The 26895-nt window shown below is 47.5% G+C and overlaps 1 protein-coding gene across 1 annotated transcript; it reads right to left on the minus strand.

Annotated features, from left to right (window-relative positions):
- Window positions 1-26610, minus strand: LOC146186999 (uncharacterized). Its single transcript, XM_084608159.1, has 3 exons — window positions 26514-26610; window positions 14697-15130; window positions 1-111 (listed from the first exon to the last, which is right to left on the minus strand). Exons 1-3 carry the CDS (start codon window positions 26608-26610, stop codon window positions 1-3), a joined length of 642 nt encoding a protein of 213 aa, XP_084464285.1.
- Window positions 26611-26895: the final 285 nt, after the last annotated feature.

Consider the following 26895-nt stretch of genomic DNA (forward strand, 5'->3'; position numbering starts at 1 on the left):
TCAGGCAGATTGGTAGCAGAGCACCGAGTTCTTGCGGTAGATGCACTTGACCCCTTGGCGCGATGCGTCGTCCTTCTTGGGTGCCGCCCCCGCTGGCAGTACCAGCGCCGCCTGCGGCAAAACACAGCAACCCAAGTTTATTTAAATCCGGTTAGAAACCATCGAGACATTACTGAGATCCGGTTATAAACCATCCAAACATGTTAAACCCCACAAAGAAACCATTAGTGAGCGCCAGCATGAGCTGGACATCGCACCCTTGGCAGATAAATGTATTCCTGGCCTCGGTGGGACCCCTGCAAGGGTCGCGTTGTTGACGCGTTCTCAGCGCAGTGCTAACACTCTGCATGTAAATAGTAATCCTGTAGTCGAATGTCTGCCAATGCATCGCTCCAGCTAACAGCCTGCCTACACCGCTAGTCGCAAAAAAAAAAGAACTCATTGCGAAAGTACCCATAGATCGTCGCAGCCGAGCATCGCTCTTCCTTGCGGCTGACTCCTGCTGGGCGTGCTTATCGTGACGTCACATTGCACATGACCTGGCGCGGGTAATGCAAGCACAGCTTTCACTCGGTACCATCGGTATAACCATGGCACAAACGGGAGACATAGCACACATCCTATGCTCATGTAATCGAGAGATGTCACCGGAGAGTCTACTCCTAATCCTATCCTAATCTACCCCTAACCTAATCACAGTGAGAGACCGCGCTGCTCAGCTGAGACCCAGAAGTTTTATTCCAGATAACAGAGCGGGAAGAAGAGGTCGCCGAGCGGCATCTTCGGTCGGCCACCTGGCGTCCGGCTTAGAAGAGGAACCTCCCCAACCCCCGCCTGAAACCACTTTCTCGATAAAGTTTTCCTTCTCCTCTTCGGTCTGAAGTGATTAAACCCTGCACAGAGACCAGCAAATCGCCCAACGTTCTAACTACACTTTCATTGGTTTCACATTATATAAAAAGAACCTTTGGGAGCAGATTTGACCCCAGGAATTTGTCGCGGGAAGCAGATACGGAACTCTGTAGCTATCGCCGCAACCGATCACTCGCCGCCTGGCTGCTTCAACAAACTCTCGCGCCTGCATTGAATTTCGTCCTCTCCATCAGCTTCCATCGGTGGGCAAAGCTTTTTGAACGTCCCTTGGTTCAACTATGCTGGAAATCGGTAAAAATCTAGTGCGGAGAGAGGATAACCGATGGTCGCTTGCTTAGGGTAACTGACGGGAACACCAAGGGAAGGAAAGCGTAGCAGGGGGCGGCAGAAAGTTAGCTGGGCGGATGAGGTTAGGAAGTTCGCAGTGGTCAAGTGGATTCAGTTAGCACAGGACCGGGTTAATGGGAAGAATATGGGAGAGGCATTCGCCCTGCAGTGGGTATAGTCAGGCTGATGATGATGACTGGTTCAGCCAGGTTGCAACGCTACCATATTTTTCTGCTAATCAACAGGGCGCCTTAACACTTTGCCGAGCCAGACGCGACCCTGATCTCTTCAAGGCTAATGAGACCTCGCGCAGCATTTTCTGCCGAATTTTTAGTTGTTGTCAGTATACTTTTCTTATAATATAGGCAAAGCAAACGAGAGCATGCTTATTTGTTTCTGTTAATCGGCATAAGATCACCCAATAAATGTGCATTCGAGTGAGCGATCACGTCGTCGACGAATTGGCGACGTCAAGTGAAATCAAGGGGAACCATTTGCGCTTCGAAATCCGTCACAAAAAAAATAACAGGATGGAAGCCGCCGATGAACGAATGAACGAACGAACGAACGAACGAACGAACGAACGAACGAACGAACGAACGAACGAACGAACGAACGGACGAACGGACGGACGGACGGACGGACGGACGGACGGACGGACGGACGGACGGACGGACGGACGGACGGACGGACAGACGGATGGATGGATGGATGGATGGATGGATGGATGGATGGATGGATGGATGGATGGATGGATGGATGGATGGATGGATGGATGGATGGATGGATGGATGGATGGATGGATGGATGGATGGACGGATGGACGGATGGATGGATGGATGGATGGATGGATGGATGGATGGATGGATGGATGGATGGATGGATGGATGGATGGATGGATGGATGGATGGATGGATGGATGGATGGATGGATGGATGGATGGATGGAATATAGGAGCGTCCCCTTTGAAACGGGGTGGTAGCAGTTGCTATCATGGTCATTGTTCCCCTTATATCTTAATTATTGTTTTAGATTGGTTAACTATACCATCATTCTATTTATCGAATTTTTCTTTCTGCCTTACTACATTATGTCCCTTTTCTTTTAAGCCACCAATCTTCCAATCATTTTTTGCTAGCTTCCACCGCCGGTTTATTCACCCGGCCTCTGGTAACTCTAAACCCCAAAGCTTCCAGAAGAGTGACTGCATGCACCTGCATCAACTTCCGGATGGATGCCATTACATTTGAGTATAATATGATCAATTGCTTCTGTGCATTTACCACATATTGCACATGTATCATCTTTCTTGTTAAATTTATTTTTGTAGCTGCGTGTTCTAAGACATCCTGATCTAGCTTCCAAAAGTATAGGCACTGCCACTTGAGTTATCAAAGAAACCTCCCTTCCTGATTTACTTTTTCCACTTTCGGTATAGTTCCACACTCTGTTTCTTTTCCATCGAATTTATCCAATTTTTACCTTCTGTCTTTTTCACCTGTTGCTTAACGCTCTTTATTTCTCCGTCCTTGTAACTACCATACTTACTAGTTAGTTTCCTAGTTCTTTTCCTCCATTGTAAGTCAACGCTTTTTAAGTACAGGTATTTAAATACTTTAGCTGCCCATCTGTAACTGTCCAATTTCCTCAAGCGTTCCTCATATAATATTTTACTCTGAGCTTCCCGTATTTAGAATGGTGACCAGCCCATATCTCCCTGTACCGCCTCATTTGTGGTTTTGCCGTGAACACCTAGTGCTAATCGTCCAACAGATCTCTAATTTATTTCTAATGTCCACTGTACCTCTGATTTTAGCCACAAAACCACATTTCCGAAAGTAAGTCCGGGCACCATAATTCCTTTCCAAATACCCCTCAACACCTCATACCTGTTGTATCCCCACAATGCCCTATGCTTCATTATCCCGGCATTTCTTCGCCATTTTGCCTTAAGTGATTGCTCATGCTTTTCAATGTATGCCAATCCTTCGTTTACCCACACCCCGAGATATTTATATTCTGCCACTCTGGGTATTCATCGCCTCGTATTTTATGACCCTGATCAGTTGAGCCCTTTAACATGATCAGACCCGACTCGACTGCGCTAAAACTGAAGCCTAGAGCGTCCCCTTCGTCTCCGCAATACTTAACCGGAGTTTGCAATTCTTCCAGACTCTCAGCTAGCAGTACAATATCGTCTACATACATCAAACCGGGGAGGCGCTGCTCTACCGCCGTTCCGCCTAATCTATATGACAGGGTAAAACCTAGGTTACTGTCTTGTATCCTCCGTTCCATATTTATCATATAAAGCATGAACAGCAGCGCTGATAGAGGACAACTTTGTCTTAATCCTTTGCATACTTTGACATCTTCCGTAATTCTTATCCCTTCCCATGCAATTTCTATGTTACCCCAGTATATTTCCTGTAGGAACTCTATTATCTCATAACCGATACCTTCTTCTTTTAATATGTTCCACAGGATTTCCCTGCTTACGTTGTTGTACGTTTATGTCCAGGAAGGCCAAAAACAAAGGTCTATTTTCCACTCTAGATATTTCGATGCATTGGGTAAGCACGAACAGGCTATCATCTAAGCGCCTACCATTTCTAAAGCCGTTGTGAAGTTCTCCGAGTATCTTGTTACTTTCAACCCATGCTTGCACCTTTAATTTCACCGCCTGCATGGCTAACCTGTATAAACAGATTTTATGCTAATCGGCCTGTAGGATTTCATGCGCATTCTTTCACCTTTCCCTTTGTAAATTGAATTCATTTTACTCTGCCGCCAGCTGTCCAGAATTTGCTTATTCGTTGTGACTGTTTCCAAAGCTTTTAACAACGTTTCCTTACTTCTTGGACCAAGTTCATTAATCAACTTGATCGGAATTCCATCTATTCCAGTAGATGTGTTTTTAGGATTTTTTTTTCTGCCTTTTTCCAGTTTAGATTCGTCAGTTCTAAGCTGCTTTGTATTCTGCTACCTTGTGTTGCTTATTGATTTGCGGAGATTACCCTATCGTCGATCTTAAATGTCTCGGCTACAACTGATGCAATGTAGTTCACTGCGTTGTCTCCCTTTAAACAATTTCCCTCGTTATCTTGAACCTGATCCTTCCTTCTTTGATTCTTTTTACCTAGCCAGCTTATATGGTTCCAGAATTTTCTTGCTCCGCCTCTAGTGACATCGCGCATGTCAGCCATCCAGCGATCGGTAGACTGCTTTATTTTACTTTGGACGAGGGCCTGTACATCAAGTTTCTTTTGTCGATATGATTTCCATTTTTTGTCTATCTCCTCCTGAAATACCTGTGCTTTCTTTGCCTCTCGGTGTTCTCTTGAAGCTGCCCGTCGTTGTTCAATAGCCTCTCTGATATCCTTATTCCACCAGCTCCATGGCTTTCTCTTTACATTCCAGCGGATTGCTACTTTAACCTCCTTAATTTTTCTCCTTATGAGTAGTTCTACCTGTTCATAATCCCAGTCTTCCATGGGGCTTTTCTCTATTGCTTTCAATATGTCTGCTCCTATCTGCGCTATTTGATCATCGTTTAGTTTTGCGTTTACTTTTTGTCTAAGTTCCATTTCTCTTTTCATCAAGGGCCCCATCTGCAGACTAATACGTTTATGATCACTTCCCAGACTACACTCCCCTTCTTCGTCTATTTCTATGTATGTGACCTTGCTATAAATTCCCCGCGACATTAGACAGTAGTCAATGGTCGTCTGCCTGTTGCGGAATTCCCGCGTAATTTGTCCGTCACATTTTGTTTCTCTATTTACAATAACTAGGTCGTGTCGCTCACAGAAATCTAGCATTAGCTTCCCGTTACCCATCCAGATCGTCGATATGGCCGTTCATGTCCCCCAGAAGAATAATATTGTCCCCGTCTCCAAACTGGCTTATATTGTCACTGAGACATTCCAAGAGATCGTTGTTTTCTTGCCTGCATTGGTGTCCTGCTCCTAAATAAACTACCCCTAGCCATGTCCTTATGCCGGCAATTGTTCTCGATACCCAGGTATGTTCTTTGCAAGATGATATTATCCTTTGCCAATTTGTTCCTTGGTGTATCAACGTACCTACCCCTCCCCAATTTTTTTTCTCGTTCTCGTTCTGTTGCACCCTTCCCAGACGTAGCCTTATCCCTGAGATGAGTCTCGCATACAGCGTACACACCTATTTTGTCATCCTTCAACTGCTGTTCTATCTCTAGCCATTTCGATCTTTTTCTACCTCCTTGCAGCTGATCTTAGCGTTTAATTTCTTTTTTGTACTTTTCTTTCTCGACCTCTTCCTTGCCACTTTTTTGGGGCACAGCCTCTGTTATTACGCTTTTTTCTGCTTCACTTCACACGGAGCCCTCGCGGACCCCCAAAAAGCTGCAGCCCTGTCTGCCAGGCGCCAGCCGATCTGTGCTCCCATCGTTCTGTTAAAATTAATGCCATCTCGCTAAAAAGCCCTGCCAAAACCTGCTTTATGCACCTCCCTGTTTACCTCAACCACTTCGAAACGCTTCTCCAGGCTTAACTTTCTTAGGTCCTGATTAACTGTCACCACGTCCTTCTCAAGCTTTTCGTTTGTTCCCAGCACCTCCGGTACTGTGCATACAACTATCTGCGCTTACTGTGTTATCGCCTTGATATCGTCAGCTCCCTCAGCTAAACGTTCCACCACTCCTGCAGCGTCACCATTTAGGACATCGTTCTGCCCCGCGGCTGCTATCACCATATTGCGCTCTGCGGAATATTTCAACAGCCGATATTTACTCTCTTTCATCACTGCGCTCATTGTCATTCCTGGGAAGGTTCCAACTAAAACTCGCTTATCACCTTTTACACGTTCCATGATCAGCAGAATAGAAAGTTGGGCTAGTTGAAAGCTGTCCATGATAGATAAGAGGGCGCAGACGGAACGTGGATGCAGAGAAGAATACAAGACAAGCTCCGTTTTCACAACGGGTTTATTGGGAAAAAAATACGAAATCTTAATTATGAACAAGTATCTAATCGACAAAGGATACAGTCAGTAACAAATTCAGGAGAAGAAGAAAACAATGTCAAAATCTTCGCACATATCCTATTTCCCTCTTAGATAGTGAAACCGAAGGCTTTCTACTAGTCAATGTGTGAGTACCTTCCAAATTCGCTCCATCTCAATCTTATTCTCCTAGTTATTTCCCTTTCCTAGTCCAGATCTGCGGCTACTAATTGTCCTAAGTAAAAATATTTGCCTATCACTTCCAGCGCTTCGCTACCTATATTAAATTGCTATTCCTTTCCTAGGCTGTACAACATTACCTTGAGCTTCTGTATATTAATCTTCAGGCCTACCTTTCTGCTTGTCCTGTCTAGATCATTATTCATTAATTGCAATTAGTAGTCTGTGTTACTTAACAAAGAATTGTCATCAGCAAATCGTACATTACTTAGATATTCCCCATCGACTCTGATGCCTAACAGCTCCCATTCCATATCTTTGAATACACCCTCTAAGCAAGCTGTAAATAGCACTGGGGAGATCATGTCTCCTTGCCTAGCACCTTTCTTAATTGGAATTTTAACACTTTCTTTATGCAGAACTATGGTTGCTGTGCAGCCGCTATAGATATCTTCCAGCACTTTCACGTACGGCTCGTCTACCCCCTGATTTCGCAATGCCTGCATCACCGCCGACTTTTCAACTGAGTCAAATGCTTTTTCGTAATCAATGAATGCTATGTATAAGGGCTGGTTATATTCCGAGCATTTTTCTATCACCTGGTTGATAGTATGGACATGATCGATAGTAGAGTACCGTTACCGAAAACCTGCTTGATCCTTTGATTGATTGCAGTCTAAGGTTGTCTTGATTCTATTAGCGATTACCTTAGTAAATACCTTATACGTAACTGACAGTAAGCTGATTGGTCTGTAATTGTTAAGTTCCTTAGAGTCCCCTTTCTTATGAATGAGGATAATGTTTGCATTCTTCCATGGTTCCGGTAGCGTCGATGACACCATGGCACTGCGTATACAGGATGCCCAGTTTTTTTTAGCACGATATCCTCTCCAACCTTCAACAAATCTGTAGATAGCTGACCCTCCCCAGCTGCTTTCCCTGTTTTCGTAGCTTAAGGCTTTTTTATCCTCGTCCTTCGCTACTGGCGGAACGTCTGATTGCTCTTCATTACAGCCAATCTCATTTTTGTCCTGACTGCTTTGGTTCCGTATAGAACTCCTCGACTACCCCAATGATGACGTTGCCCGCCTTATCCCTTATTGCATGCATCTGATTTTAGCCTATGCCTAATTTTTCCTTTACCATTTTCAGGCTTAGACCATTCTTTAGAACATGCTCAATTTTCCCTATTTATACTTCCTTATATCTGCCACCTTGCCCTTATTGATTAGCCTTGATATCTCTGCCAGTTCTATCCGGTCTGTAGGGTTGGAGGCTTTCATATTTTGACGTTTCTTAACCAAATCTTTCGTCTCCTTAGACAGTTTACCGGTGTTTTCTCTAACAATTCTCCTCTACCGCGCACTCAGCAATAATATCTCTGAGATTATTGTTCATTGCTTTTAGGCTAAGGTCGGCTTCCTCGGTCAGCACTGAATATCTATTCAGCAGCGAGAGCCGAAATTCTATTTTTTTCTCTCACCGCTCACTGAAGGTACTCAAGTTTCGTAAGTTATTGCATTCGGAAAACCCAACTAATACCTACCCCTGTTATTCCCTAATCCAATGCCATAGCTGCCCGCTGCCTTTCTCCAGCTTGCTTTCTGCATACCTTAACATTGAAGTCGCCTATCAGTATAGTATAATGTGTTTTTACTTCCCCATTGCCGATTCCACATCTTCGTAGAAGTTTTCGACTGCCTGGTCAATATGACATGTAGGCGCGATGTAAACGTATAAACTTATTATTTGTTAAATATGGCAGTTATAGCAATGATGCGCAGTTCGTTCTGGAGGAATGCTGTTTTGGTCCGCCTGGTGAATACAACTTAAACAGCTTGAGTTTAAATACTAGTATTTTGTCTGCTCTTCATGGGGTCTGCCTCCGTGATGTCAACCGAGCAATTAGACATGGGGCAGAAGATCTGATGTTAAGTTGAAATGCTCCGCAATTCGGAACCGGCCACTCAGTCTTCGCCTCTGGGTTTTCTGAAGCACATAGAGCCCACTTCATTTCAATGACCGTCTAAATCTGGTGCGTAACAATGGCCAGACGTACTCGACCACTTCATGTTCAATGCTTTTCAGGCTTCTTTTAGTGGTCCGTAGCATTTGCGATGTTGTCAACAAATAGAATTATGGCGTATTTTGGCAAAAATGGGGCTTGACGTGACATCTGCAAGCAAAGATGACTGCCAGAATGTTTGACTGCGGATGAATCATGGTCATCTTCAGCAGCCGCTGCTGCTGCCTGACTACGGCCACTCACTCCAATGACCTCTTCCATACATCTCCGCTTAGCCGCTCGTGCGCTGGGTGCAATTATTTAACCCCCGCCAAATCCCTAATCACCTCCACTCACGTTAAGGTATACACAGGGGGGATTCCAGCGAGGATGAAGGTGAAAAGGAGGTGCACAACGCCACCGGCCAGGCAAACTCGCCCCCTCCCCCCCCCCTAACTCATGTTCACACTGGTGGCTGAATGTCGCCGAAAGCGATGTCGCTGTTTCCAGCCTCACGCAGCACGATCAGAAAGGCGCAGTACACAGGACAGCCATTCATCAAAAAGAAGCGCGCAAAATAAGATAAACACTTCCAAAAGAGACGGAACACGCAGATTAAAAGCTGAATACAAAATGCCGGGATGAAAAGGATTTTATTTGCTCGGACCCTGCCATGCGTTTCCTTCTTCCTCTCGGGGACATTGGAATCATCCATGCAGGTCGCCCGAGATGTCTCCGGCCCCGAGACGAATTTCCACCGGCACAAAAGCGGAAGCTGCGAAGCCGCGCGGCCTCTTGAATGCGTGACGGGAACACAGCTGTCCTCGATTAAAGAGGGATTCAATCGCCCGTGTGGATATATCTGACTCCCCAGGAGCCCTCCTGTACTACATTGGGGAGTTCTGCAATATCAGGGTTCTAATGCAGCTAAAATGATTCCGGCATCCGAAAGCTTTTCCGCCCAGCTGGAAGTTGATAGCGACCACAACATGCAGTGTACCCATGGAATCCTTGACCAATGCGGGGACAAGCCAAACACCGGCAATGGCGAACACTCCTCCATGGGAGTTCACGACTATTACGACGAACAAAACGACTAAGCTACGTCTTAAAGATAAGCCGGCGTCTTGCCCTCTGGTTGATGTACTCCCAGGAACCTGTATAGCATATACAGATGCGTCGATTACAGAAAATGGCAGCAGAATAGTAGCTACCAGCCCGACTGACGAAGAGTTAAACGTACATAATCAATACGACACAAAGCATCTGGACCCGCTAGTGATGGAACTTTATACAATCCACAATGCAATGACAGCCATAAATAAAATAGAGACCACATCAGAAACCCAAATCTATACCGACTTCTTAGCTTCCAGAAAACTTAAAAGATTGACAAAGGCACTTCCATGCACTTAATAAAGAAACAAAGATACGCTTCCAGATACAATGGACACAAGATAATGCTGAGAGCGCTAAGCACAGAAAAGTTGACAACCTCACACATCAAATTCCAAACACTAATACACTATCCATAAAGATAACTTTTGATGCCCGTTCTGTAGTCCCCATCCTAGCATCTTCTCTGCGGAAAAGTACACGCACCCTCATCCCGCCGTGCACTTACCCTCTCTAATAACTTCACTAGAAAGGAGGAGGTATTCCTTAGAAGGCTACCTCCTCCGGGACGTACACAATAAATACGAAGCAGAACATCCGGACCAGCTTGTGATAGAACTTTGTGCAATCCACGATGCAATGAAGGCCATAGATAACATAAGAGTCCATAACAGAAGCCCACATCTATACAGACTACTTTGTTGCCACAAAACAACTCAAAAGAGTGACAAAGACACTTCGTGTAACCCAGGAGATCCATGCACCTAATAAGGAAACAAAGGTGCGCTGGACACAAGATAATGCTGAGAACGCTGAGCAGAGAAATGTTGACAACCTCACACAGAAAATTCCAAGCACTAATGGACCCCCCACCAAGCTACCTTTTGATGCCCGCTCTGTTTTCCCCATACTAGCATCCTCTTTGCGGAAAAGCACACGTGGCCTCAACCCGTCGGGGGGCCCCTCATAACTAGACTGCAGGAGATATCCCTACAAGGATAAGAGCTGGGGCGGCCCTTATCCCGCCGGTCACGAGCCGGTGGGACTCTCAAGACATATAGAACCGACCACCTGCCCGAAACCTTCTACACCGTCTGCAGAGGAGGGTGTTCGCCACCTGCTGTGGACTTGTGCAGGGTCGAGGGCGTCAAGTATACAGATTCTCAGGAAGTGGGACTGTCGGGAACGAGGGAGGAGGATTTCTTCAAGTGGCAAACAAGAACACTAAAAGCAAAAGCCTGCTACAGTTTCTGACAGAAAATGAGTTACATCACTTTCTATAGTATGCCTTGTGGCAAGTTAGCGAAATAAAAAAATTGACAGCAATAAAGTTGCAGTCCGCACGTGGGCCGATCCGCTGCGGCTGCAACGACAACTATGCGACGCTCCGCACTCGCTTCCTACGAGAAATTCCTGCCTCCGGATTCACACCACTTCTACGGTTCCTTTTTTTTTTTTTCTGAGCTCGGCATGCGCAAGCCACAACATTCTTGTTCGGCCTTACTGAATGAAACAGCCTTTTCGCTTTATAATTAGCCGAGCAATCACCTGCTGAGACCGATGACACGGTTTGAAAGTAGTTTGAATTACCCGCTTACCCGCAGCAGTACGCGTAAACTGTGATATCATGATCTGACGAGCCAATCAGCAGTCAAACACTATTATGACAACACTCCTTCTCGGCCCTGGTGTCACTATGAGCGCTTTAGTTTTAATAGTAGTCTCGCCGAAAGGTTTAAACAGACAGCAAATCACACGTACCGCCTGAGGCCCTCGAATTTAGGTTCTCTTCTGCCCTGCTCCTCCTAAGCCTTCACTGCCGATGCCCTTTCGGAAATCATCTGTACCTTAGTTGCAGTATTTGTTACTGCGTTGCTCCTCACTTTGTATCAAAATTGGGCCCTTTTTATGAAAAGCGCTGGCCAGGTGCGAAAGTCCCTTCCGCTGTGGCCTAAATGTGAAACACGTGAGCGGCTCGCTACATTGTGGGCGGCGTATAAGGTTGCAGGGAGGCATGTCACTACAGTGAACACACCTGATCCTCTGTCTTCCCAAGCAGCTAGTCTTATCATTCCTTGCGTGAACGCCTCGTACACACCAGGAGCCGACCACAGCTGATGCTTTACTGCGCAGTCGCTAAGAGTGTGATAACGGTCTTAGGAAAAGTCTGAACTAAGCAGCGGGCGCACCACTTGCCTGCCGCAGATAGTTACCGCCGTTCATTCTCCCTGGGACGCGAGAATAAATTTACCGATGAGCGAAATGGATTCGTTATTTGCCGACTTCAACCTCTTCCCGATTATCGTTTTTCATGTTGCTGAATACGCTTTTACACAAACGTCCACGGTATACAGTTGCTCCAATGATCGTTAAATGGAGATCCGAAAAGTAAATATTGCCGAAATGAGTCAGGCAATGTTCTCGTGTTAAATTTCAGTTCCATTGACACCTTAATAAAGATATAGTGGTGGAGCCTCCTCAAACTTTTTTTTCTATCTGACGGGTCATGAACCACGGAATTAGCGAAGTTCTGAGCCCACTTTCAAAATTATATATCCATCCACGCCCCTGCAGAGAATGAAGCCAGAACGAAGTTGGCATGACATTACTATGACTGATTTTATGTTTAAATACAACAGGCAACCACTTGCAAGCACCGAATTGTGGTCAAATAGTAGATATGGCTATATGCACCAGCTCTTACCGATTGCCGATGTAGGAACATGAGGTAATGCGAATAAATTGCAACGACCTCCCGTAATCATCAAAAGCAACTCAGGGCGCGACATGTTTTCCTTTCAGCGAATACCTTTAAGACACACTTTTTTGTGTCGCCAGTTAAGGTTACACTGGTAGCAAAGTAACGCACGTCATCGTCTCGTCTCAGCGGTGCTAGGTCGCCATGATAATAGGAGCGCGTTCCGAAGCGCCCTCGCAGTTTTGAGCGGTATATGAGAGGGACAGACTAGTGCAGTGATTCAACGATGCAGAAATGAGGATCGCTGGACAAGGCGTCCTCGAAGATTGAGTGAAACGCCGCGTAGTCACGTGTTTCACATGTTACACTACCGCAGTATCGATTTGTAGATTAGTAGCTAGCGAGACAGAATGCCCGCGGTGTCCTTGTGTCATAACAAGGACATTTCGAGAGAGCTTGAAACAATGATGACAAAGGAATATGTATACAAGGACCAGCGCCCCTCCCACCTGATTTTTAATGGTGATATTGATATAAAAAATCAGTAAATCATCAGTAGTGTGTGTTTTGTCCTCGCCCGTTCAGAGTGACTTTGTGCTCCTGGTCCACGGTCATAGTCTCTTTAATTTCTATGGCAATACATGCAGCGAAACGTTTAGAAAAGGAAATATGTCCGAATGTTTTTCATTGATGAGTACGTTGTTCTCTACACTGTAATAGAACTGCGATTTTGAATACATTTTCTTCGGCGCTCTGTGAATAGGAGCATGAATTGTGGATATTTCCGTCCTTTTCTGTGAGTATGTTTTTGTTTTATTGCGTTAGCAATACTGCGCCAGATTTCGAGACGTCGCGTAGCTCACGGCCGGTCGCCACGGTTTATCTTGAACAGCCGCGAAGAAAGGAAGAGGTAGAAGAAGAAGACGAAGAAGAAGAATAAAAAGAAGAAGAACGCTCGGTCACCGGAAGCTAATGCTTTCGCTCCACATTCGGTTCAGCAGCATTGAACCCTTCTCATTTAAATGTGGGCTGGTAGTTTACGCTCTCGCGTCATACTCTTAAAGGATGAGCTTAAGTGTCCCCAATATTGTAGCATCTTAGAATGATAGGGCGTGATAGGGGAATAATGTAGTAGGCAAAATAAACACCCGCCGTTACCATCGCAATTCAACTAGGGTTAACCAGACTTAAACCTGGATTAAAGCTGGACTTTTGCAATTCAGTGTATTCGAGGCATATATATAATGTTCAGCCTCGTAGAAAGATTTTCGGTGGCTCCATTTGTTTTTTTTTGTTGTTGTTGTTTTTTTTTTGCGTTTGACGGTGCCCCTGCACTCGCGACTTCCACTATTAGGATTGACAAGACTAATTTGAGCCAAACGCGGAAACTTCCCCTGTCGCCGGCGTCGCTGTCGCTTGTGCCACCGTCGCGCCTCCGTTTCGCTCGCTTCCGGGCGAGACCTGTTTTTTTGGCGGCGAGCACGACAGAGGTAAAACGCGCTACGATGTCCTTGGCTCTAACGCCAGCGGCGTAGTCGACAACCTTCAACTATCTGGAGTGCTTTCTCGGACGAAGTTCGTGGTCGGAGGTGCGCGCTACGGCGAGATCTAGTATAGGAAGCGTCAGCGATAAGTGATTGCCGCCAGGCCATCGACCCATGCCATTGCAACTGTTCAACTAGGCCGTTGCCGAGCTTAGCCTTTAGAGCTTAAGGTCTACTTCTCGGGGTGCAACTTCGGATTTCGCCTCGTTGCGTTCGAATGACCTTATGCGAAGGCAGATTCCGGGCGTTCCTTTCCCAAAAAGCATAATTAAACAAAATGTGTAAAAATACACGGAATGAAAAGGTGGTGTGCTCCTTAGCTAACGAGGTTTAGGTATACATTGAAAAATGTGATAGCTACTACACCTTTCTTTCTCCAGCAACCAACACAAACAATTTTATAACGTTGCCTGGGGTTTAACCCTGCTAAACCAAGTTAGCTAAAGCGAAAACGTTTGCCCAGACTATGGAGTCGAGGACGCGGTCAACTACAAGAGAGAACACGTGATGCTGCATCTGCCGTCAAAGATCAAGGTCAAGGTTTAAGTGGTGGGACACCGTATGTAGTTCCATGGTTAAGCCATATGGCAACACCGGGACATCTGGCTCGTTGTTGAAGATCATACGGCCTGCAGGTTGACCTCAGTGGATATATGGCGTAGTGAAGTTTTCGCTTCAAACCTTACGCAGTAAAATGGCGATGTTAAAGATATCGCGTCTACTTAAGACGAGGCTTGAGCGTGAATCGTGTACAACCTTACTAAACCATGCAAAACCACGCTTAACATCTTTTATAGCTAGGTTCAAGCTACGCTTAACCCACCACCAGTTTCTTTCGTTACCACCTTTAACAACGTTTTAATTTTGACCAAGCTTAATACCAGGAAATTCACAAAATATAACCAAGCAGCAAGCTCTTGTTTCCCGAAGGTGCAGCCGACTGCCCAGTGTGTGCAGGAGGCGTTCTTACCTGCGCCAGCGGCAGTGGCGGCTTCGGGTTTTTGGCGGTCGCGTTGGCCACGTAGTTGAACAGCTGCCCCGAGTATTGGCCGGACGGCTCATGGCGGTGGCGCTCTGGCGGCGGGGGCCGCCGACCCATCAGGTCCTGCAGTACGGCTTCCGAGACCCGGGCGAAAACAGTGTAGTAGTCCGATGCGTTCGCCGGACGCGGGTTGATGGCGAACGCATTGAGCGCGTAGCGACCCGGCGCGCTGCTGTGTTTCGCCCGCCGCTTAACTCTGCGTAGCGGCTGTGCGAAGCCGCCTTTGGCAGTATCGTGCAGGTACTGGTCCAGGATGCGCAGGCTGTCGCGAATAACGGGCTCCAGCTCTTCACGCGAACGACCGCGCGGCAGCAGCAGCCCGTGGCGCACGTCCACGATGATGGCGCCCGGAACCACGCCCGCTGCGCCAAATGGACAATGCGTGGAGAGTGGTTTGAGCGAATGCTCTACATGTTATTAGAGTAATGTTGGGGATGCTTACGCAAAACATTCACGGGGACACCTCTATTGACAGTGCGGTAGTGTAGTGTTTTTCGTTGTTCCATTTGCGGACCCCATAGACGCACATCTCCCCACCGCCAGACAAACCTTTGGATCAACTAGGACTGATTGGACTGACTGGGGAAACTTTATTGATCGGGAAGACGAATTCGGTGGAATTAGTGGCCCCTCACAGAGGACGACCTCCCACCTAGTCCGCAAGCTTGGCCTGTGTTCTTATCCGCGGCTCCCACAGGAGCCAAGACAGGTGCCCTGTGAGGGTGCTGGTAGGAACATTTTTGGCCACGCATTTTCCTTACAGTCCGATCACCTAGCTTGCTAGTGGTTGCGAGACGGTTGCGACAAAGATATATCTGCGAATTCTTAGCTAAACACGTTAAGGAGTTACTTGCTACCGGTTAATAGGGAAAATGCACAGCAAAGTATTTATATAGGCTGCATTGCGGCGGCACCGACTGACATGCGTGCATGCTAGCGGGAATGGAAGGAATCACGTTCTCTGTCGGAGAGATAGTGTACTCACGCAAGCCCCTCCTAATCCGGCTACTGTAAAGAGACGCATCTGAGGAGTTTTATTACAACCTGAAGCCCGTGAGAAAATGCGCCAATAGAACATGGTGAGTATTTACACAAATAAGGCGCATATGACCACGCGGTCATATGCGACCTGCCTGGCCGCGATTCGTTCGTGCGATGGGCCGAACCAAGTGCTCCAGGCTGGAATGGTTGACCCTTTCAATCTCACGATAACATCGGATCGCAAGAGGATGAACACGAGTGGCATGGTAGTTCACCCCGGCATTTTTCTGCCATGTACCAAAATATAAAGCCGCTGGAACTTGTCGCGGAGACCATGAGAGTATAAAGATGCCCAAAGTAACACTTTCTCGCCGAGGTAGAACGAGACAACGCGGTTGCAAGTCTAGCTTGTTTGAGAGTTGTAACCAGCAAGGCGAAGTCATGTGGCGTCTAGGCCGACCAAATGATCCGGAACAGAGGAGCTGAGAATGCAGAGGAAGCGTCGAGAAGAATGGTACGAGAAAGTGTGGCTGTAAACGGGAAAAACGAGGCGTAACCGGTTGTTTACCACTGTATTAAAGGCAGAATAGGCAAACGGAAGGTCTGCGTACCAATGAATGGTAAAAATTGACGTTCAGTCGTGGAAAGATAATATAGACGACGGTTTCGCGTCCAGTTCCTTCTGTATCGTTAAGTAAAAAGAAATAATACGTTTGCTGCCTTTTAATGGAAATGTAAAACTAAAAAGAACTTGCATAATGTTGCGGTATACGCAGTCTCAGAGACGACGAAGATGTACAACGGTAGTGTAGAACGACGACGCTGAAGTTAGGCTCTGTTTGTCCTCCGAGTGTGTCGCTGACGGCGAACTGTGTCGACTACGTCGGAGTGCACCTCGTAACAATATCCTTCAAATGTTTTTTCTAGGTCACGCGCCAGAAGACTAACTCGAGAAGCGCTTTCTACATTCACCTGTATGCGAATGTATATACCTGGTAATATGGTCAATGGAAACACCCAGTCAGGCCTCTGGTCTCGGGGGCTAATAACAGGCGATTATCTTCTGATTGTAGAGAAGGTCAGCAAAATCTGAGGACAAGAACATCTGGCAGCAGTCACTCAGCAGCGCTCCAGGAACGCCATTACGGGATAGGATGGATGTCGAAATGAATGTTGCATTTCAGGCACCAAGCTGTCAAAGAGGTAAGGCCAGTAAGGCTAGCACCAAAAGTCAGCTGTCTATGGTAGCGGATATCCAAAGATCAACGAGTGTATACGAACTGTATACGTCGATTCCGACGGCCACCAATGGCGTAGCAGAAATGAAAAACAATTCCAACGTGAGCTCAAGTCACCCGTTTACGACGCTGTCAAAGCACCAGCCGTAAACAGCACCAGCCGCTGTCCGCCGCGCTCGCGGGCAGCACCGTTGCGGTAAGCTTATGGCAAACGGTGCTGTACGCTTTGTGAGGTTATCTTCTGCTTTCATCTTGCGGCCAGAAAGGGATCGAGCAGCGCAAACGATGCTCCTAAGGTGCATCGATGTGGCGCGCCGCACGTGTCGTCGGGTGGTACTAGCTGCTTGTATGAAATAGCCTTAGAACGACAGTTCATGGAATGCATTTTTGTGTGTTGCTTTTCATTGCTTCCGAGATGTGTTTCAGTGTACAATGTGTACGTTGCTGGAGCGGGCCAGCGCGTGCGCCTTTCGTACTCTGGCCCCAAAATGCATTTGAATCCCACCCACAGACGCCGCTACTTCCTAGAGATCGAAAAGCTCAGTTCGCGATAAACGCAGTTAGCGGCATGACTGCTGTTTCGTCCACCACATCGGCTTACCGCGGCTTCGCGTAACGCCCGCGTCGCGGTTGACGGTACTTGTGCACAGAGCATGCGGCAGACGGCGCGCGGCGTCGGTCTATGTCGTCGCCGACTACGCCAGTTGTCAAATCAGCAAGCTGTTCACGAAGAAACGAACAAAATATATTAAAAAATATCTGCGGCGTTGATGGAACTGAAACTTTGAGGTTTAGTTGCTTGACACATTAGGAATCAGATGCAGTAAATAATTTATATTCCAAAATTCATGTCATGACCCCCTGACGTAGTTTCACTCCAGGGGTGTCACGTGCGACCGCAGAACGCACTTCCTCGCTAGCATCACGGTGCAGACTGCCGTCTGTTAGCATCGGTACGTCGAATGATGGGAGCGGCACCATCGATGACCGGGTGCCAAACCGTGTGTGCGCTTGAGGTTTCAGGTGGAACTATTACATTAACAGGACCAAATGAAGGCACTGCCAGTGCTATGAGCGCTTGTGCCGTGGGGACGTAAGAAAAGCACTATTTCTAACAAGACAAAGAAAGCACGAGGACAGCACTACAAAACTGCGCCTTACTTTAGACCGCTGGGGAACAAAAAAATTTAGAATTGCGACAGTCTAGCCATCGTGTCTATCAAGGTTGCCCGGGATCATAGTATAGTTTATGGAGTTTAGCGTCCCAAGGTGGCTCAGGCTGAGAGAGATGCCGCAACGGAGGGCTCCGGGGTAATTTCGACCACCTGGGGTTCTTTAACGTACACTGGAACCGTACAACACACGGGTGCCTTGCTTTTTGCCGCCATCGAATAGCCACCACCACGGTCTGAATTTACTTAGGATCTTCATTCACGTCTCGGAAAAATAACTTTTTGGATTGAATTGGAGGCCGCAGTAGGCGAGGCAGGTGAGTCATGCATCGAGGCAGCACAAAGGGCCAAAAAAGGCTGGAACAATATAGCCAAGTAGCGTAAGCAGATTTTCCATTTCGGTCCGCGAAGGACTGTATTAATCATGAGTTCAAAGCCATCAGGAGCGACACAGAATCCAGAAGCTATAAAACTGAACTCGCAACGCACTTCAGGTTGCGCAAGTGCTCTTATGTCTGCTCCGCACTTGAGAATCCCCCAGTAACCTGGATGCAAATGTAGCTGTGTCTAGCTCCCCAGAGAGTCCTCAATCTACGCCTAGCATGGGGAAAACGTCGCTGCGACTGATTTTGTTGAGTGCATGGTAATCAACACAAACATACTTTGCCAAGCAGAGTGGGGAACGGCAGAGATGGCTGAGGGGCGGATTTATACGTATAATGTATCGGCGAAGCATATCGCTGACACTGTCCAATATAAATTTTCTCTCAGGAAAAAACACGGTAAGGGTGGCAACAAACTATGGAGCTGTAAGAAAAAAAAAAAAAAGGTCTTTTCTAGGGTCGGTGAAGTCTCATCGAAAGAAGCTTGGTCGTTGTTTAGAAACCCCAGCAGTAGTTAGCATTGCGAAGGAGCCAGGTTCAAAGTAACGATGGTGGAAACGACGCAAACGTCCGTAGAATATGTAGTTCGGAGTACATGCAATATGCTCAACGAGGCAGACCGGTTGAATGTAACCAACGCACCAGAAAAAGAGATGCCTTCAGTCAGCACAACGGCCTCACGAGAAGTGTTAAAGGCAGCGACGACAGCTAACACTTCGAACCAAACAGGACTTAGCTTGCAGTGGTTCTCAGCCATGGATGTGTCAGGACCCCTTCTGAACCAGTTGAACCAGTGGAAGTGGTGGGGGACTTCTTGAGCCCGGGGGGCGGGGGGGGGGGAAGGAGGAGGAGGACGACTTCTTGCGATGATCTTGTGCACACTACTACCGCAACTCCAGGAGCTGGTCGCGGAATTAAGGCTAAACTAGCCTTTAAAAATGCGCACTTGATAAGCCAGCGTGCAACGGCCTACAGAGGACAGGGATAAGAGACGAAGCTTCGGCGTTGCTATGCAGAGGAAATTCGACTCCTCCAAACACCACACGCCCGTCGGACACCTGAGAAGCTTTTTATTGCAGTCCCGTCCAGCAGTGCAGCCAAAGATCGAGTTTAACCAATGCCGAAATCAACAGACGCTGAAGCCACTCTCTCCTTCTTGCGCGCTCTCTACATTTCCGCATTCCTCCCGTGTTTCTTTCCCTTAGCGAAACTAAAGTAGGCTTTGAACCTCCATGTTTTAAACCCTACAAAATAGTGTCTAGACAGGCAAGATCTATCGCTCGACCTTTCCTTTTTTGTGAGCGTGGGTTTCGTGGACTCTTTGGGATCGGCGGACCTTTATTTCAGGAACACCAAGTCTATAAGGCAATATCCTTAGTTACGTGCTGATCGAAAGAGGCGGTGACCATACTTCTAATAACAATTGCATAAGAAGTAAGCGTGACAACGGTCGACTTTCGGAGAGCAGCAATGAGTCAATGGGGTGACTTGAGAACGCCAGAGAAAGCGTCATTCTCGTTCATGGGAATGTATACTGTCACAGCAGGAAAAACAAAGTAGATGCGAACAAAAACTTCCTGCGAGAAATGTGGAAGCGTAAGCAAGCAGACAGCGCCGGATATTGCGGATAATATAGTGGAGGACACTGGTAATAGCAACACAGATGGGATTCATCATACAGTGTTTCCACTTTGCGTAGATGGGAGCACAAGTCGGATGAATTGCAGAGCGGCCGCCCTGTCAAACCGCTGAAATCGTAAGCCGTCAACCAACACTATAAGCATGGCTGCATGACTGGGCGTTTCGACGAATTTTGCGCTTGTTCAAAGAATGTGGCTTTCCCTCCTTAAACTACATTATATAGTTTTCCCAACACAAGTTAGACGCTTTAGGAGCCGGCCGGAGTGGATATGAAGATCGGTGGTAAGGCAAAGGGGATCAACATCTGACGGGCTGGTAGTCACCCGACAGAGCCAAACTCCTGGAAGGTGGAGAACTTCACCAAGAAAGACGGAAGGATCAGCGTTGATAGATGGAGGAACTAGAATGATAGTGACTGTAGCAGGCTTCATAGTCGCAACGTCCATCTTGGAGATGCCGACAAGAGGATGGAGAAATATAGACCCGGAAACAGCCCTAATAACACAAACCGGCTAGCTAGGCGCCGGAGCGTCTTGCACGTTGGTGTAGCGGCAGGTGAAATAAGGTTATATAGTCGCGAGAAAGCAACTGCATTGGAGGCGATGCAATAGCAAGTAGCAAGCCAGACATAGGTGTACGTGAGTATGGGGCGAGGGGCGAGGAGTAGGAAGGCCCAATGTCACGGAGAGTGTCACCGACCAGCCCTTCTTTGATGACGATGCGCACGTGACCGGTACAAGACGATGTAGAAGTGTCAGTCCCATGTTGACCAAGGACTCGTGAGCGGGAAGCTCCTCACGTATGACTGAATGGGTCGACGCGCCCTGGTCAGAGTCGGAAGGGAAAGGATAGGCGGCCGGGTGAGGTTACAAAAGGATTTATTACTATCATAAATTTGTGTTTTTGGCATCGACAGCGGCAGAATTCTGGGCGAGAAGGAAGGGCGTCGAAAGCGAGAAAGCCAGTGGTCTTGAGAACGTAACGAATACAGTCGACTTCTATTCATTTTGGCAAATACAGCACATGTGGGGCGCCCGATAGCCGTTGATGTATGGTGGAGGGGGAGGGGGGGGGGGTATGGGGTAAGGACGCAGCAATTTATTACCAAAAAAGCTTATTTGCGGTCTGAACTACGTAGTTGAAAGAAAAAATGTAAACAATTATAAACAAGGCCAGCTTCGGAGAAACATTGATTTTATTGTTCGACAAAGAAGCAAAATGCGAGAAGTTACTACCACTTCAGCAGTCAGACTCGCACGTGCGATTTCTTGACTCACGTGAGCTGACGACCGGCACATTACTACATATGCTCACCACTATGTGAATGCAGTCAGTCAGCCATCCGAATAGCAGCAGCAGGAGTTTGGAGCTTTTATGAGCAAATTGTGTGGTGACTCGGGTGATATAGTCAGTCGTGCTTTTTATGGCACGTTCTCTGTGTACACTCATACTAAGACAGTCCAGCCTGTCGTTTGTCATTGTTGAGTGTAGCCAGGTTTTACTCTCCTCGTGTGCTGATGAAGCGTTCTGCAGTGGTAAATGGCAAGGCCAGAGCCACCTCAATGGTTTTCGCCGCCGCGCGGAAGAAAGTCTTGTCCTGAAGAAGAAATTCAGTGCAAGTTGTAAGTCCCTAGTTTTGTTACGCAACACCTCGTGCCGTAATATACCATCTTCCTTGAAGTTTTTCATGCCGTAAGCCTTGGAGTTCTTCAAAGAAGGCAACAAACTGACGAAAGCGCGCAAAATAACACTACCTTAAGTACCCCGGAGAACGTTCGGTGAAAAAGAAACGCAGACACGACAAAGGGCGTATTTCGCTTTAGCTGAGTACGCAAGCCAAGGGGCGTCATCCCCCAGCCATTGGCAGCGATAAGTCACCTTATCAGATGTTACATCATTCTTAAAGTCGTATGCAACATTTGGCGACCACGGGCTAGTAAGAAGGCGTAACTTCAGAGAGTCCGGGATGCCAGTGTGCTTAGCTTTACGTAGTAACTCTCTGAAGTCATCTTCAGGAGACAAGCTTCCTTCTGTCTTAGTGTTGTCACGGCAGTCTAATCCCATGCAAGGATAATTATCGTGGCTTACTACATCACGAAAGCTCACTGCTGGTTGAGTCACTTCCATGGAGTTGATTACCTCAGCTACTGTCTGCTGATGACAGCTTGCATCATTCCGGTCAAATGCTTCATCGTTGTCACGTGTCACACTATAATAATCGGCCAGGCAGCTGGCTGCCCCCCATCAGACACCTGCTGACGCTTGAAGAAGCGTCGCACATCATCTGGGACCGCGCAAGGCAAAGCTGCAGAGGAGGTCCTCAGGGTTGATAGGATATAAAATATCCACGCTTGGATTGGAAGAAAAATTAAACGCTCACGTAAAACACAAAGAGGCTACATCTGTAAGAGAAGCTTATTTACAAAGCTAAAATATGAGCTCATCTCGCTCGACCCCGGTCGCGCAGTCACGCAGTCGAGTAACAGCACATACATTGCTTACCGCCAGCACCAAATCCTCAGTTACATTCCAAGCACACGGCAGCGGAGCTAATGAGAGATTCATGCAGCCGAGAAGGAGGATGTCCGTATTGTCGCGCAACCAGTTTTGGAGACTTCGCTCGCGCCAACTTTTCTAACGACGCCAGATGCGCGGGTAGGTTTCGTGTCTAGCCCTCTGCCTTTCACTGTCCCCTCCAAAATTTGTTTCTGTGCCGTTTGACTACACTGAAAGTGGTCGGAGGGCTCATAAACCGATGCTGTGGACAGGGATGTTTTTCACTAGTCTTGTAAGGTATCTTCGACAATTCGCCCCAGGCAATTGGAGAGAGAGCTAACAGAGCAAATGACACTTGCAGGCGGCAGCAGGCGCCTTAAGTTAAAAAATTACAAGGGTTCAACGCTGCTCAACCAAATATTGAGCGAAAGCGTTAGCTGCGGGTTACCGAGCGTTCTTCTTCTTCTCTTTTTCTTCTTCCTCAGCCCAAGCCGTATGAACGTGCCTGACCGCTTAAGTTGTGAGCCCATCTCTCGCTTCTGTGCCACGTGGGGTCTGACGTCACGCGTTACGCCGACCGCTTGATTTGGTAGCCCAGCACTCACATAGTATCACGTGGGGTGTGACGTTACAGCGTCACGTGGGTGAGACGTGGCTACCGGCCGCGCTACGCTGAAGGCTCGAAACCTATAGTAGTATTGCTTTCGCAATGAAAGCCGAATTAAGCGCCGAACCAGCAGCGAAGGGCGCCGCCGACAGACTCCTCTTTCCGAACAGAGACCGCGCACCGTGCGTTCTTGCCCACTTTAAAGCGTTGCAGGCCTTAATCGAAACCGTGGGGGCTGGTTTAGCTAAAGCGCTCCTCGGCCGAGAACACGTGAAAACGGCCGCGTTTATAGGATTCGGTCAGCGAGCTTTCTAGGCATATGTGGGACTTGAATGTGCTAATCAAGCAGCGTAGTATTTTATACCAGTGCATATCATATCTCAAATTCGAGAGGGCTTGCATCCCCTTCCTCTTGCCCCCCTTCCGGACACCAATGCATATGTGTCAAACTTGGATATTTAAATTATTGCTTTTATCGAACACCAAGATAATCTCTTCATCATCATCATCATCAGCCTGACTATACCCACTGCAGGGCAAAGGCCTCTCCCATATTTCTCCAGTTAACCCGGTTCTGTGCTAGCTGCATCCACTTGACCCCTGCGAACTTCTTAACCTCATCCGCCCACCTAACTTTCTGCTTCCCCCTGCTACACTTTCCTTCCCTTGGAATCTAGTTTGTTACCCTAAGCGACCATCGGTTATCCTCTCTTCGCACTACATGTCCTGCCCATGTCCATTTCTTGGGCAGGACATGTAGTGCGAAGAGAGGATAGCCGAGAGAGGATAATCTCTTAAATTCTATTAAATGTCTAGGAAAGTTGCACAATGTGTCGAACTTCCCTTCCACCTGTGCTTCAAGATATCTAACTGTCCGACGCGCCCTTGTATTTCACCATTCTCGTGACGACAATCAGCTTTCGCGCGGAGATAATTTTATGTGGCAAGAGCTGCCAACCCGAGCTTCGCTATTGAGAAGGGTGGCTGAGGTATGCAAGTCGAACCTTTCGGTACCCTTGGGGGGTGCTACTCTGTAGGCCACGCAGACGCTGGGGGGTGCTACTCTGTAGGCCACGCAGACGCGTCCGTGCGGCTTGGTTATACAGAGAAACATTAGTTGAATGAACTTTGAGGAACCTTCAGAGAAACTGTGCTGAAGTGGCAGTTCGCTTAACAAATATAAGTGCATGCAAGCTTGTTTCCATTAGCTCCAAGAAGCATCAGTTCAATTCATATCTTAACCCATTCATTTGTCACTGTGCTAATTTCCAAGTGAAGATTGTAGTAGCCTTATTGCAGCACTTTGGAACTTAGGACTGCAGTGGTATTTAACTTGGTTACTGTGTGCAAGCTACCGTAACCTTGTCCGGTACAAGTTTGCTGGACAGCTAACCCTTTATATTCCCTAGGCAGATCATCGCTTCAGAATATCACGGTCAACCAGTACGCCTTTCTTGAAGCTAAAAGGTCTATAGTAAGGCTGAGGCTCGCTACGCATGGCTACGACTGTAGAACCAATTAAGCGCTCAAAGACAGCTATGGATTCGGCTGGCCACAAGTTTCTTTATATAGCCAATTCAGCTTAAAGTAAAATTACGGCCACTTTTCGTCACGCGGTAATGAAATATGGTTCTGAACGTAAAAACATGCAACAAAAAGTGGAAGGTTATTGTGCTTGTTGAAGTGCTCTCTATGACGTAGTAGACACAGGATGACGGCCCGGAAGAAGTTCGTAGAACTGAAATGGGGAATGACTGCATTTCGTCAAAAGCACGGGCGTTTGCATAGTATTCAATCGATCTTCGGCGGGGAGATTTAAGGAACTTCGTACAACTGTCACGAAATCGGCGCACATTTTTATTAAGTCAGCGCGGCACGAAGGAAGCCCGCGCTGCGCCGCATAGAAAGTTCCAGCACATTGGAGAAACGCCTCCTTCTTCGCGCAAGGAAAGCGCGTGTCCTTGCACGCATCCGCGTCACCCTCCTCATCACCCGGCAGCGACGGTGACTCAACCGAACGGAATGTGCTCGTCTTATCTCGATTTCTCGGCCACGCCTAACCAGTAACAATGCGCGGCTCGGTCGGAGGAAAAGGGAACGCTTCAAGGAGCGAAGCTGCGCCTCAGCTTTGGCGCGCTGAAACAGACAAGGGAGCCTACATTTTGCGGCGCCGGGCGCCGACCCGCAACATGTAGGCCTCCTGGAACAGACAGACCCGGCGCGCCCTATTTCTTGAGGTCACGTCGCTTTTGCGAGTCAGTCAGTGTGTGAGCTAGTATTGCGGCGCGTTCGCAAGTGCTACGGCTCGACTCCCGGGGATCACCCGCTGCTGCCAAGCCCACAAATCTGCGAGGGAGCCGGGCTCGTCTTAAATGGCGGCCATATCGTGACTCTCTAGGCGTCGGTCTGCAACAGTGCCCGGTGAACAAATTGGTGTTTGTTTTTGTGACTCTCTCGTGTATTGTTCAGTCATATAAAGCCTCTGTGTTATTGAACGCCTCTTTAGTTGCATGCTTAGTTTCTGTGACCATTTTTAGTGTTCGTGTGTATTCCTCTGTATAATCTCTTGCTGTATATAAAGTTTTTTGTTTGTCACTTCTGACTCCGACCCTTGGCTTGAACCGGCGAAGCTAGGCACCAAACGGCCACCCCTTTCTGTCACTGCAAGATAGTTGAATTCCGGCTGAGCTCGCCACGCAAGTCGAGGGCATCTACTTTGCGACCGGAACAGCTACCCCCACTAACTCTAAGGGTGCCTGGGAGTGTGCGCACCGTTAGTGGCGCATCGTAATAACTCATAATTATTAACGCGTAACAACTGACTACTTCGTTCAAATGACGTTCGTTTAAGTAGTATTCTACTGTAGCGAGGCTTTATAGATAACCACGTCGGCTGCTCTTTCACATAATTGGGTAGCTGAGTATTGTGCTGTGATGAGTACACGCGAATTAATAGGGGCACAAATTAAGGGATTAGTAAGTATAAGCGAGTGCAAAAGCTGATTTACGCGAACTTGAAGTTTAATTATCCCACAAAATGTTCTTTTTTTTAGCAGCGGTTCGTGGATTAGTGCACACCGCATTCCTTGAACAAAGAAACGGCTGACATTCGGGAGGCGTTACCAAATGCTGCTACCTGAGCTGGCAACAATGCATAGTATGGCATGCATGGCAGTTTCGTTTTTTCTCTGACGTCAGTGTGTTTAAGAATAGTGCGATGCTCTTACCTGCATTTTGGCGCCCATCGGCGCCCTCCGCCAGCATCGACCCGGGTGCGAGCAGCATCAACGCCAGGGGCGCCAACGCCAGCAGGAGGCGCGGCATCCTGCACTACGAAAAGGGCGCCACACATGAGGCCGGGGGGCAGTAGGGAAAGCAAGACCCGTCTGCCGCCATCATTGGCTGGGACTGGTAATGATGCTTTGTAAATACAGGGTGTCCAAGATAGTTTCAGCCAAGGGCTAAAAATAAAACATTCGAGCACAATCGTGGCGCGCGAATGCGCCAGTAAAGTGATATTTTACTTTTTTGAATTTGCGGGCTCTCTTTAAAGGTTGCAAAATTAATACTCATGAGGCTTTCTTTATCGGAAATAGTTAGAATGGGGGT

Source organism: Amblyomma maculatum, chromosome 6 (assembly GCF_055883805.1).
Source record: "Amblyomma maculatum isolate TAMU_Amacu chromosome 6, ASM5588380v1, whole genome shotgun sequence".
Classification (NCBI taxonomy): domain Eukaryota; kingdom Metazoa; phylum Arthropoda; class Arachnida; order Ixodida; family Ixodidae; genus Amblyomma; species Amblyomma maculatum.

Bases quoted from the DNA above. Each gene is read 5' to 3' on its own strand.
- LOC146186999 (XM_084608159.1), bottom strand. From the start codon at position 26,610: ATGCCGCGCCTCCTGCTGGCGTTGGCGCCCCTGGCGTTGATGCTGCTC. The intron at 15,131-26,513 runs GTAAGAGCATCG...CATTTGGCGCAG, and splicing joins CGATGGGCGCCAAAATGCAG to CGGGCGTGGTTCCGGGCGCC. The intron at 112-14,696 runs GTAAGAACGCCT...GTTTTGCCGCAG, and splicing joins CGCCACTGCCGCTGGCGCAG to GCGGCGCTGGTACTGCCAGC.